This window comes from Lactuca virosa, chromosome 8, assembly GCF_052849685.1.
Source record: "Lactuca virosa cultivar CGN04683 chromosome 8, Lactuca_virosa_CGN04683_v6, whole genome shotgun sequence".
NCBI lineage: Eukaryota > Viridiplantae > Streptophyta > Magnoliopsida > Asterales > Asteraceae > Lactuca > Lactuca virosa.
Window position 1 is genome coordinate 20,930,952 of NC_136433.1, and position 13,157 is coordinate 20,944,108.

Genomic DNA, 13,157 nt, shown 5'->3' on the forward strand with positions numbered 1-13,157 from the left:
TCATATGAGAATGATAACTATTACCAAATATAAAAATAATTATAACTAGAAAGGTTACCCCGCTACGCGGGGGCCAGAAACTTTTAATGTTGTTTCCGAATTGATAAATATGACAGACATAGAAAGTGCAAGGATGAAAAGTCTGGGCTTTGCCCCGGACAAAAAATGTAAAAGTTTTAATTGCAAGGACCAGAAGTGTGAAAATGGCTAAAGAATTAAAGGGGTAGGAATTAGCAACTTTTTAGAAAAGGGATCAAAGTTGTCAAACCGTTAAAGTTTTGTGGCCAAACTTTAAATATTAAAAGGTTCCAAAAAAGTGTAAAAATATTGATTGCAAGGACCAAAAGTGTCAAATTGGGTAAAGAATAATGACCAAAGTTGCCAAAAAACATCCAAATTTAGTATTCCTAACTTCCAACAATAATACATGGACCAATTCTGCCAAAAAATGGGAAGTTGAATGGAACACAAACAAAAGGACATGAATAAATTAATTAAAGAAGTATAGGGACCAGATATGTAAATCAAGGGACCAAACTTGGAGAAAGTATCCCAAGTTTACTATTCCTTTCTTCCACAACTTTAATATATAATAATAATAATAATAATATATCTAATACTAGAATATAATATAATCAATTGGTTTACTATTATTAAAAATTAAATCGTATGTAATTGAGTTCATCAGAAAAGTCATCCAATGAAACTTCAATTCATTTTCCCGACATTCAAAAAGTTTGGTGGTCCTCAAGAAAATTAAAAATCGACAAGGGACCAGAGAATAAACAATAAAAAATATTAGGGTGTACGAGGTTCTTATGGTCTGTATTGTGGGCGACGTGGTCTCTCCTACACCTTTCATATCTTCATTAAACTAATAAAAAATGCTTTCACTTTACATCATTGACTATTTGACCTTATTTTACAAATAATTTCAGCAATGCTATTCTCCTTCTAAAGCCTAGCCTAAAAGAGGCCCAATCCAATATCACAAGGCACAAAGTAAACAGTATAGCAACACAGGCAAATCAGTTAGCCAATGGGCTTGGGTTTGGCCCAGAAACAGTTAAAAATGACAACGGTCTGTTGGGTCGGCCTAGTTACCATTGATCGGGAAATTTTAACCAAAAAACGGATTTAAAAATCGATTCAAGCCCGATCACCGTTTTTTTTTTTTTTTTTTTTTTTTTTTTTTTCTAAATCTTATTTCTTTAATTCCACAGCCATATTTCCTCTAGTTAAAAACTCAATAAAACCTTTACAGCATTGCCACTCCTCCTTCCCCTGTCATCGCCATGCCGTCGCCACCCCTGTGAAGCCACCGGCCGGAGACCTTCGATAGCCACACCTATACCGTTGCAACCCACCTCAGGTTCCATTTTTTTTCCTGCTTTCTTTCTTCTTTTTTCTGCTTTATTTCTTCCTTTTTTTCTACTTTCTTTTGAAATCGCCATTCTTGATATAAAGTGATACCAAATTCATGATTATCAATTGATGTTGGAGTTATTACCAATTATTGTTTGTCGATTTCTTCCTTTTTTTCTGCCTTTGATAACCACATCAACTTGTTTGCTACTTCTGATTTGCTGTTCATATATGATTTCGGATGTGTTTGTTGTTCATATATGATATATGATGTGTTTGTTGTTATCTGTATCTTTAATTAGATGTTTGAATTTGTGTTCTTAAGGCTCATATTCATGATGGTTTTTTATTTGAGTTGGGATGGTTGCCTTGCAGGCAAGCTGTTTGATCAAATGCCTGAGAGGGATGTATAAGGATTACAAATGCTTGAGAGGGATGTGTGGACATATAACATATTTGCCCTTGTCCCCTGTTTTTATGGTTAAGGTAATCTGTGATCTGTAATCTGTTATGAACCAAAAGCAGTTGAAACAAATCCATGGCCACACCCTGCGCAATGGCATAGATTTCACAAAATTCCTAATCACCAAACTTCTTGAAATCCCAAACATACCCTACGCTCACAAAGTGTTGGACCTTATTCCTCAACCAACTGTCTTCCACTATAACAAACTCATTCAAGCTTTCTCTAAACATGGCCCTTGTGACAAATGTTTTGTGCTTTACACCCAAATGCGCCTCAATGGCTGCTCCCCTAACCACCACTCCTTCACCTCCCTCTTCGCTGCTTCTGCCACACTAAACATGCCTCCTAGCCAAGCTCAGTTTCTCCACACTCATCTTGTGAAATCAGGTTATGAGTCTGATCTCTACGCCTCCACAGCTTTAGTCGACATGTATGCAAAACTAGGCTGCTTACCTTATGCACGCCAAGTGTTTGACAAAATGAAGATCAGAGATGTTCCCACTTGGAATTCCATGATAGCAGGGTATGCAAGAAACGGGGATATGGAGGGAGCATCGAAGCTGTTTGATGAAATGCCTATAAAGAATGTTGTTTCCTGGACTACCATGATATCTGGGTACTCACAGAACGGGAATTACAGGAGTTGTCTCAAGTTGTTTTTGGAAATGGAGAAAAATAATTTTGTAATTCCAAATGAAGTCACAGTTGCTAGTGCTCTTCCAGCCTGTGCGAATCTTGGAGCATTGGAGGTGGGAGAGAGGATGGAAAGGTATGCAAGGGCACATGGGTACTTGAAGAATTTGTTTGTGTGTAATGCGTTGCTAGAAATGTATTTCAAATGTGGTAGGGTTGATAAGGGTATGGAGATATTTGAGGAGATTGGTGAAAGGAGGAACCTGTGCTCATGGAATACTATGCTCATGGGTTTGGCTGTTCATGGAAAAGGTAATGAAGCTCTTGTGCTTTTCCACCAAATGATTGGAGTCATGCCACCAGATGATGTGACATTTGTGGGAGCAATCCTCGCATGCACCCATGGAGGAGGAGGAGGGATGGTGGAGAAAGGTTGTGAGATTTTCAAATCAATGGAGGAAAAATTCTCCATCATTCCAAAACTTGAACACTACGGATGCATGGTTGATCTTCTTGGGCGTGCTGGAGAGCTTACAGAAGCCTACAATCTTATAAAAAGTATGCCAATGAAAGCAGACTCGGTTGTATGGGGAAGCCTTCTTGGGGCATGTAGTTTTTATAAGAATGTTGAGTTGGGTGAGATAGCAGCTGGACATCTGTACAAACTGGAGCCTTGGAACCCGGGCAATTATGTAATTTTATCGAATATATATGCGAATGCAGGGAGGTGGGATGGAGTTGCAAAGTTGAGGAAGATGATGAAGGGTTGTTCAATCACAAAGGCAGCTGGGTATAGCTTTATTCAACAAGGAAGTCAAGTTTATAAGTTTATTGTGGAGGACAGATCACATCCGAGATGTGATGAAATTTATTGGATGCTAAATCAAGTTTCGTCAAAGATGAAGAAGCAAGATGAAGATGCAACTATTTTTGAATGTTTTGGGTAGCATTAGCTTAGGAGAATCAAAAATTTGTTGTGTATGGCTCAAAGCAAAATGAATCAGCATTAGCTTTTAGGAGGACCATAGTCTTAAGTTTTTTATATTGTTATAGATATAAAATTTTTCTCTTTTTCAATTCTATAATCTTTTAAGTTCAAATTTAAAATATTTCTTTCTTGGTTCTATTAGGTTGACATATTTTGTAATGTCAATTGTGACCCTTGATCGAGTTCCTGCCTAGACAAGTTTCATTCAAAGTTAGAATAGCCATCTAAGAATAATATTTAATATTTGGGCCAATATTACAGTTTAATTTGGGCTCCAAATTAGGGATCCTAGTATATCTATTTTATTTTATGATGTATGTATGTCTACTATATTTACAATAGTAATATCAGATGATTTTAAAGGGTCATTGCAGTTTTCACAGAACAGAGGTTTTTGATTTACTTGTCAGAATTTAGTGGCTTTCATTTCCTTAGAAATATTTGACAGTAAACTTGGTATAAGAAGTCTCGTGAAAGGGCATCCTCACGTGAGGTTTTATTGGAGAAGCAGGAGTAAAAGGGTAAAATTGTGTGCTTGAATATATTTTTCTTTTAACAATCGAGTAGTTTCTGACATATTAACTGTGGCTACTGTAGTGCTTTGATTAAAAGTACTTTATGGAAGTGAACTCAAGGTAAGGTCTCCTACTTGGAATTGCCCTATCTGTAACATCCCAGTTTGCAAGCACACCATTGCAGCTATATAGGATATGAGGAGGAATAATGAGAATACACCATTGCAGCTATATAGGATATGAGGAGGAATAATGAGAATGGTGGGATACCTGAAACATGGATTCACCATAAATAGATGTATGCCTTTAAAATTGAACCATTTAAGGGAGGAGGGAGTCATTTCCTCCCAACCCATTGAACTCACTGCCACATTATTTTTTCTCTTTTATTTTTCTTCATCTTTCCCAGCCCACAACACACGGAAACCCTATTTTTTTGAATCCACTCAACCCATTCAATTAAAAAAAATACAAAACAATCAAAGGTAAAATCTTAATTAGCAATAGACTTACCGGCGCTACCACTCCCGCTTCAACGGGTTGGTTAATTGGTTTCACTAACCCACTTCATCATCTCTCTACTTTCTCTCTCTCATTTTCTCTTGTACCATGTGTTTTAAAACTTGTACCTTAGTTGTTTTGTATTTTTTTTTTAATTGAGTGGGTTGAGAAAGATAGGAATTCCGTGTGTTGTGGGTTGGGAAAGATGAAGAAAAAAGGAGACAAAAATTGATTTGACAGTGGGTTCAGTGGGTTGCGAGCGAACCACTCCCTCCTCCCTTAATGAGAGGATGATGTGGGCAATAAGTCCTTGTCCAACAAAGTTACTACCACCAAAACATCATGTGCCTATTGGTAGGTCAAAAAAGAAAAAGAAAAGAAGATCGCAGAAGATGATGGTGCTAGAGTTAGTAGAAGGACCAAGTCAATTAGATGTTCAAAGTAGGGATGAAAGTGAGTCTAAAACCGGACCGGTTTACCCGGACCTGGAAACCCGGAACCCGGAATTGACGAATTATAAGAACCGGGAACCGGACCGGTATATGGTAACCGGTTCCGGTTCGGTTCCGGGTATCAAACCGGGTAAAGTGGGTATGGAACCGGATTCGTGTATTAGACCCGAATATAACCGGTTTCGGTTTTATAAGGTAACCGATCCATTATTAACCGAATCGATATATATATATATATATATATATATATATATATATATATATATATATATATATATATATATATATATAAAATAAATTCTTGTTATATCAATAATGTTCAAACCCAACTAAAAATTTTAGAATATTCACTCATCCATAGATTTTTATACATAAACAGGTTAGACGGAAACATGTTTGGCCTAAGCTAAATTTTGCAGAGGAATCTCCTTTGACGAACATTTTGTAAAATTGTTGAGTTTTAAAATTTGGAAAACATTTGCCAAATTGGTTGAGTTATAAAATTTAAGTGGAACTTGGTCTATATGTATGGTTATGCTTTAAGTTCTATATATTTTATATTTTGTTATAGTCTTACATTGATAGAAACAAAATATATTAACCTTTTATACCCTTAGCGATAAAATACTTTTGTTGAAGTTATGACCTGTGTTTTCCAGTTTTGTAAACTTAAGTAGTTAATGACACGCCACATTTCTTGAGATTTCCTATCAACAGAAACATTATCAGTTTAATGTTTATCTATCGACTTTTTGGTAAGGTACGCAATAACTTTCTATTATTTATTTTTTATATCAATGTACTTTCAAGTTTTATATAATTTATTATTATTATGGTTAACTGATATTAACCATTAACCTATTAAAACCATTAACCATAACCGATACTTACCGATATCTAATGGTTACCGAAATACATTAACCAAATATAATGGTTATGGTTTGGTTTTAGCCTATAATCGAAACACAACCGCCCCATACATACCCCTATATTTTTCTTGAAACCTAAGAGTCTTAGAACCGTTTCCTTGGCCCACTAAACCGGTTCCAGTCCATTAAACCCGGTTCCGGTTTTTTTACATATCCGGTTCTAAAAACCGGTTCCGGTTTCTTTACCCGAAATACCCGGACCCGTTGGACCCGTACCCGGAATACCTGGAACCCGGATAAGACTAATTTTGGAACCCAATACCCGGACCGTTTAAGCATTTTCCGGTTATACTGGTTCCCGTTCCGGTCCGATTTTCCGGTTTTATAACTCATCCCTAGTTCAAAGTGTGGAAATGTTGGGCATAATGGTAGGAGTTGTAAGGGGCAAGCAGTGGGAGGATCACAGTCCAGGGTAGGGATGAGTTATAAAACCGGAACGAAACCGGAACCGGTATAACCGGAAAATGCTTAAACGGACCGGGTATTGGTTTCCAAAATTAGTCTTATCCGGGTTCCGGGTATTCCGGGTACGGGTCCAACGGGTCCGGGTATTTCGGATAAAGAAACCGGAACCGGTTTTTGGAACCGGATTTGTAAAAAAACCGGAACCGGGTTTAATGGACTGGAACCGGTTTAGTGGGCCAAGGAAACGGTTTTAAGACTCTTAGGTTTCAAGAAAAATGTAGGAGTGTGTATGGGGCGGTTGTGTTTCGATTATAGGCTAAAACCGAACCATAACCATTATATTTGGTTAATGTATTTCGGTAACCATTAGATATCGGTAAGTATCGGTTATGGTTAATGGTTTTAATAGGTTAATGGTTAATATCAGTTAACCATAATAATAAAAAATTATATAAAACTTGAAAGTACATTGATATAAAAAATAAAGAATAGAAAGTTATTGAGTACCTTACCAAAAAGTCAATAGATAAACATTAAACTGATAATGTTTCTGTTGATAGGAAATCTCAAGAAATGTGGCGTGCCATTAACTACTTAAATTTACAAAACTGGAAAACACTGGTCATAACTTCAACAAAAGTATTTTATCGCTAAGGGTATAAAAAGTTAATATATTTTGTTTCTATCAATGTAAGACTATAACAAAATATAAAATATATAGAACTTAAAGCCTAACCATACATATAGACCAAGTTCCACTTAAATTTTATAACTCAACCAATTTGGCAAATGTTTTCCAAATTTTAAAACTCAACAATTTTACAAAATGTTCGTCAAAGGAGATTCCCCTGCAAAATTTAGCTTAGGCCAAACATGTTTCCGTCTAACCTGTTTATGTATAAAAATCTATGGATGAGTGAATATTCTAAAATTTTTAGTTGGGTTTGAACATTATTGATATAACAAGAATTTATTATATATATATATATATATATATATATCGATTCGGTTAATAATGGATCGGTTACCTTATAAAACCGAAACCGGTTATATCCGGGTCTAATACACGAATCCGGTTCCAAATATCAATTTCCGGTTCCATACCCACTTTACCCGGTTTGATACCCGGAACCGGAACCGGTTACCATATACTGGTCCGGTTCCCGGTTCTTATAATCCGTCAATTCCGGGTTCCGGGTTTTCCGGGTCCGGGTAAACCGGTCCGGTTTTAGACCCACTTTCATCCTTAGTCCAGGGATAGTGGTGTGGTACAGAATGCAAGTTTTATGAACAAGGGAAAAAGTCCAGTGGTTTAGTGTTTGTGTACTAGTTTCATGTCTTTTGTTTGGCTAATGTTTGTGATGTACTTGAAACAATGTTCTTAAATTTAGGTCTGTAATTTCAGTTTGAACTAATGCTTGTGCTACTTATTTTACTATTTTGGTGTTGTACTTCAAACTATGTTGACTGGATGAATGTTTGTAATGGTATGGATGACTCAATGTTTAATTTGGTTATTAATATATTTTCTGTTTTAATCTGTAATGGTATGAATGCATGTTTTGCCAATTACCATAAATAACACCGTAATTTCATTAACTTGCAAACTGATATATCCAATACAACTTGTAAACTGATACTATCCGATACAACTTGCAAACTGATACTATACAATACAACTTAAAGCTAAACGAATTTGATAACTTATAATTGACACAAACAAAAACCAACTAATAGCTAGATACAACTTCAATCTCATATTTTGTTGTTCAAGCTTCATCCTAATGTTCATACAAGCACATTTCTGTTCCTCCACCACCCAACCAATGAACTTGCAATCACGACCCTACGAATTTATTTTTTCAAACATTTAACAATGGTAATGATTACAAAAAATAAGAGAAAGTAGGAGATTAGGTTAGATTTATCAAGAAATCGAAATTAACCGGGTTAGAACAAGCATAGTAACGTTCTCCAGGGTTGTTCTTGCTCCACAAAGTACGAATCACAGTTTAAACTCCACAATTGCATCTAATGCCCATTTTGAGTGGAGAAAGCTAATCGAAGAAGAAAATGGAAAGAAAGAACGGGGAAGAAGATTACTGACGAAGGTGAGTGAAAGAAGGGGAATGACGACTCTAATAGGCCACAAGATTTGAAATGACGAAAATACCCCTACGTGTCAGGCACATGGGGCACCCAAACGGAGAAAACAAACGACTAACGTCGATAGGGAATAGGCGGGCAAGAATTAAATGAATGAGGAACGGTCCGAGTTAGTTTTCAAAAATAGGGATTGAACGTGCAAATTGACACTTGGAATAAAGACGATTCGTGTAATTTACTCTAATTTCTATTTATCTACCTAAAAATAAAATTTGGGTTTTCTTATTTACACCTTAGTCTAATTTCAAAATACACCTTTATCCAGAATTTGATTATTTTTTTTTTATTGAGAGTCGATTTGTCTTTTCATGTTTTTTAAAACTGTTAAAACTTTTCATTGGTACCATCATATAATAATTAGACTAGGATATAAACAATACCTATAAAATTTATTTATCTTTAATAATTGAAATAAAATTTAAACTAGAAATAAAACAAGTCACTTGTGATAGTCCAACATGTTCAATCATGTCCTAAATCAAACATTTTAAGTACAAAACATACAAAATATGATTAGTTCTAGCCTCCTAGGCATTCTAGCCCAAATCAAACAATCAATACAATCTCAATAGACGAAAAAATTTCATGAGCAATAATTCTTGAATTACATTAAGTTATAGATCTACAACTAAAATGTCGGACTCATGCTACCTTTATAAACTATAACCTCTATGTGTTGACATTTATGTTTTTACCAATAATCACCACAAGAACAAGATCCACCATTGAAATGATGAAACCGATTCGTGTCTCTTAAAACAATCTCTCTCCCAACCACCAAAGAAACAAACTTAAAAGCCGAATGACAATCACCACACACTCTAATATTCTTCTTGATCCTAATCGTTGACCCTGGGGGCAATTTCGTAATTGCAAACGCCAAAGCAAGTTTCTCACTATGACATTGTAGTTTCGCTTCTCTTTCTTGCTCATCAACAAACAAAAGAACATGACTTGTATCCGGAACATACCCAATCTCCTTAATCCTCTCACTAATCTCCTCCCACTTTTTATAAATCTTGTTTTTCTCAGGGTGAGTTTGGTCATTTGCCACAAACATATGCACAGAGTTCTCAATCTCCAACCAACTACAAGCAGGCTCCTTTTTTACACCAATTTCTTTCATAAACTTTCTAACTTTTGAAGCCTCATTCCATTTACCACCACTCGCGTATATATTATATAATAAAATATGGGGCCCCGAGTCAAACGGGTCGAGTTCAAAAACACGTTCAGCAGCATAAGCCCCTAATTCCATGTTCTTATGCATCCTACAAGCACCAAGTAAAGCTCCCCACACAGCTGCATTCGGTTCAAAAGGCATTTTCGTAATAAAACTCAAAGCAACATCAAGTTTACCTGCTCTACCAAGTAAATCAACCATTGTCACATAATGTGAGACTTCAGGCTCTATATTGTATTCCTTCATCATTTTGAAATAAAATTCTCCTTTTTCTAATAGTCCACCATGGCTACAAGCAGTTAGAACACATAAAAAAGTTACTGAATTCGGTTGGATTCCGGTTTTGATCATTTTTTCAAAATGTTGTAAAGTTTTTACACCTAACCCATGTTGTGCATATGCAGTAAGGATTGAATTCCATGAAACAACATCTGGTTGTGTTAACCTGTTGAAGACTTTTATAGCATCATCAAAGCTACCTGATTTTGCATACATGTCAACAAGGGTGTTGCCAATGAAAGCTATGAGCTTTTGACCCGATTTGACCATGTGGGCGTGGATCCATTTTCCTTGCTCTAGTGACCCGGTGCTTGCACAAACACTAAGAAGACTTGAATAAGTGAAATGGGTCGGGTTGTAATTATCCATTTGCATCTTTTGAAAGAGTAAAAGGGCTTTATCTCCTTCATTTTTTCTGGAATGTGCAGCGATTAGAGAGTTCCAAGAAACCTCATTTTTGTCCTCTAACTGATTGAAAACAAAATGTGCTTCTGACATTCTTTCATACCTACAATACATGTCTACAAGTGCACTACCCACATAGACATTTGAGTCGTACCCGTATTTTAAACAGTATCCATGAATCTGTTCTCCTTCTCTTTCATTGGCTCTAGCTCCAGCAGCCTTCAAAAGACTGGAGAATGTGAAATGGTTTGGCTTCAAATTGAGTCTAAGCATTTGTGGAAACAAAAGAAGCGCCTCTTCTGGTTTATCGTTCTGAGAGTACCCAGTAATTATAGCAGTCCAAGTCACCATATCTTTCACAAGCATTTTATCAAACACCTCGCGTGCATCATCCAAACAGTCGCATTTCGCGTACATGTTTACGACTGTATTTTGAATCACCAGATAATGGCTAAACTTTGAGTTCATGAAATGCGTATGCACCATTTTCCCTTCCTTAATCTTTCCCAATTGGGTACATTTGTTAAGCATTTGGCTGTATAATTTAGCGTCTGGTTCTAGAAAACCGTGATCAATCAGGTCCAGTACACGTAACCCACCATTTGGGGATTTCCTTAGAAGATCTTTTTCTTGGATTATGTGTGAAGCCATATCAAAAACTTCTTCGGATGATGATGAAAGAACAGACGTTGATGCAACTGGGGTTGCTGTAGATGTTGAGAGAAAACGGAGAGAGATAGGGTTTTGTATAAGAGATCTAACTGAAGAAACGAATCCTCCATTGATAGAATTAAGATTTTCAGAGAAGGGAATGATCAATTTATTCATGTAATGCGTTGGGAATACGGAGACAGGGGTCTCAAAAGCAATACATACGCGCCAAAAATATTGCTCTTCGACTCTGCAACTGCATCAGTGATGAAAAATCAAGCTATGATAACCAATAGGCAATAGCTAATGCTGGCCCAACATACGGAAGTTAAGCCCAGTCGATTTTTTAAATAGGGTAAGGTAATGGAATTGGTTGTTTCATAGAGGTTACCTCTTCTAATTTCAAATTTCAACTTTAAACTCGATGTTTGTTCACAAATTTGTTTTCTCTTATTACATAAAAGTATTTAACCATTAACAAAACATATAAGATGATCATCAAAATGGAGAAAGTGTCATTAATAATATTTTTGCAAACTGAACTTTTAGATTCGGTCAAAATTGGTTATCCGTTACACGTCAGCCGCGACACACATTGTCTCGGGCATGTGGCCTAGGCCAAGCTCGTTTCCCCCATGACCCCCCCCCCCCCCCTTCTCTCTCAATAGCTTTTGATTGTTTTTTTTTTTTTTTGACAATTCTTTTTTTACTTATAAATACTACCTTCAACATTCATATTTACTATACCTCAAAATACTTCTTCCATCTCTCTACAATACTATTTGTATCTCTATAGAATTCAAAACCATGTCTTCTTCAAGCCCTCAAAACAACCAAAAAACACCTACAAGAAACATCCTAACCCATTCATTTGATCGACTAATTTTTTAGCCACATGTCTACCATTATGGTGATACTAGACAAATCCCCACGCGTTGCACAAAAATATAGATACATAGTTTTTTTTTTACGACAAACACACATACCCACATGATTTATATAATCATGATCCTAAATCTATGAATTATGATTTAATATTTATACATGAAAAACCAATGTCAGTAGCAAACCAAACCTATAGTTAACCTATTAGTTTTAATGTTTCATAGTTATAAATTATTAGTCATGTCTACCATTAATTGATGAATTTTAAACCGTTTTAAAGTGTATAAGTTTTATATTAAACATACATTGATTTCTATAGAGGAAATAACAAACAGAATAAAAAAAATAAATACTACAACTTTTGATGATTTTATAGACATTTTACGTTACGCAAACTGTATATAAACGTATGTTAACTTCTCTATTTAACGAATAACAAATACTATAAAAACATAAATACTACAACTTTTTATAACGTAAAAATACTACATCTAACATTTGTAACAAAAAAATAATAATAATAAACACTTATAAATCATACAAAAAAATATAGAAATCAACATACATTATATATATATATATATATATATATATATATATATATATATATATATATATATAGAGAGAGAGAGAGAGAGAGAGAAACACAATTAACCAAATAAAAATTTGCATTGTAATAACCATGATGAAGCAAAACTCATTTTTTTAAAACTCTTCGTATTTTAATCACAAATCTATTAAAACACATTATTTTTTGTAAATAAACTTATTTATATATACTATTAATAAAGCTACAATGTGTATAAATACGAGCAAAATAAAAAATCATTATCAATTAATACCATAAGTTTAAAAACTTTTAAGTTGTAGGGATTATTTCCTTTAAATTTGAAATCATAAGTACATATAAATTAAAAAAACTCTTGAGTTGTTATGGGAGTTCCAAACGAATTTGATGTAAGTAAATTTGTCTTTATTATTATACTCTAATCAACCAAATTAATACATCATAAGTTACAAAAACGCTTGAGTTACAACAGTTAGTTAGCTGAAAGCTAAATAGTTTTAGTATTAAAGTAATATGTAATACAATTATAAAAACCTTTTAGTTTGTAATAATTATATGATAACTTGAAAAATGATAAGTTTCAAATGAATATGGTTGAAGTATTTTGGTCTCTTTTATAGTTGATATATATATATATATATATATATATATATATATATATATATATATATATATATATATATATATATATATATATATTTGTCTAACTATCTAGTATATTAAATATAAAAAAATATAAATCAATAGCAATACATAAAAAATTATA

General features: G+C 34.6%; 2 protein-coding genes across 2 annotated transcripts; one reads left to right on the forward strand and one right to left on the reverse strand.

The window, feature by feature from the left end:
• The first annotated feature begins 1,255 nt into the window (after positions 1-1,255).
• On the forward strand, positions 1,256-3,588 carry LOC145134373 (Pentatricopeptide repeat (PPR) superfamily protein). Its single transcript, XM_079069228.1, has 2 exons — positions 1,256-1,372; positions 1,741-3,588. The coding sequence occupies exon 2, from the start codon at positions 1,876-1,878 to the stop codon at positions 3,409-3,411; it is 1,536 nt and encodes a 511-aa protein (XP_078925354.1). The 5' UTR covers positions 1,256-1,372; positions 1,741-1,875; the 3' UTR covers positions 3,412-3,588.
• Positions 3,589-8,905: 5,317 nt separating this feature from the next.
• Positions 8,906-11,213, reverse strand: LOC145128670 (Tetratricopeptide repeat (TPR)-like superfamily protein). Its single transcript, XM_079063488.1, has one exon. The coding sequence runs from the start codon at positions 11,113-11,115 to the stop codon at positions 9,112-9,114; it is 2,004 nt and encodes a 667-aa protein (XP_078919614.1). The 5' UTR covers positions 11,116-11,213; the 3' UTR covers positions 8,906-9,111.
• Positions 11,214-13,157: the final 1,944 nt, after the last annotated feature.

Excerpts from the sequence above, each read along its gene's own strand:
- LOC145134373 (XM_079069228.1), top strand. The coding sequence starts at position 1,876 with ATGAACCAAAAGCAGTTGAAACAAATCCATGGCCACACCCTGCGCAAT.
- LOC145128670 (XM_079063488.1), bottom strand. The coding sequence starts at position 11,115 with ATGAATAAATTGATCATTCCCTTCTCTGAAAATCTTAATTCTATCAAT.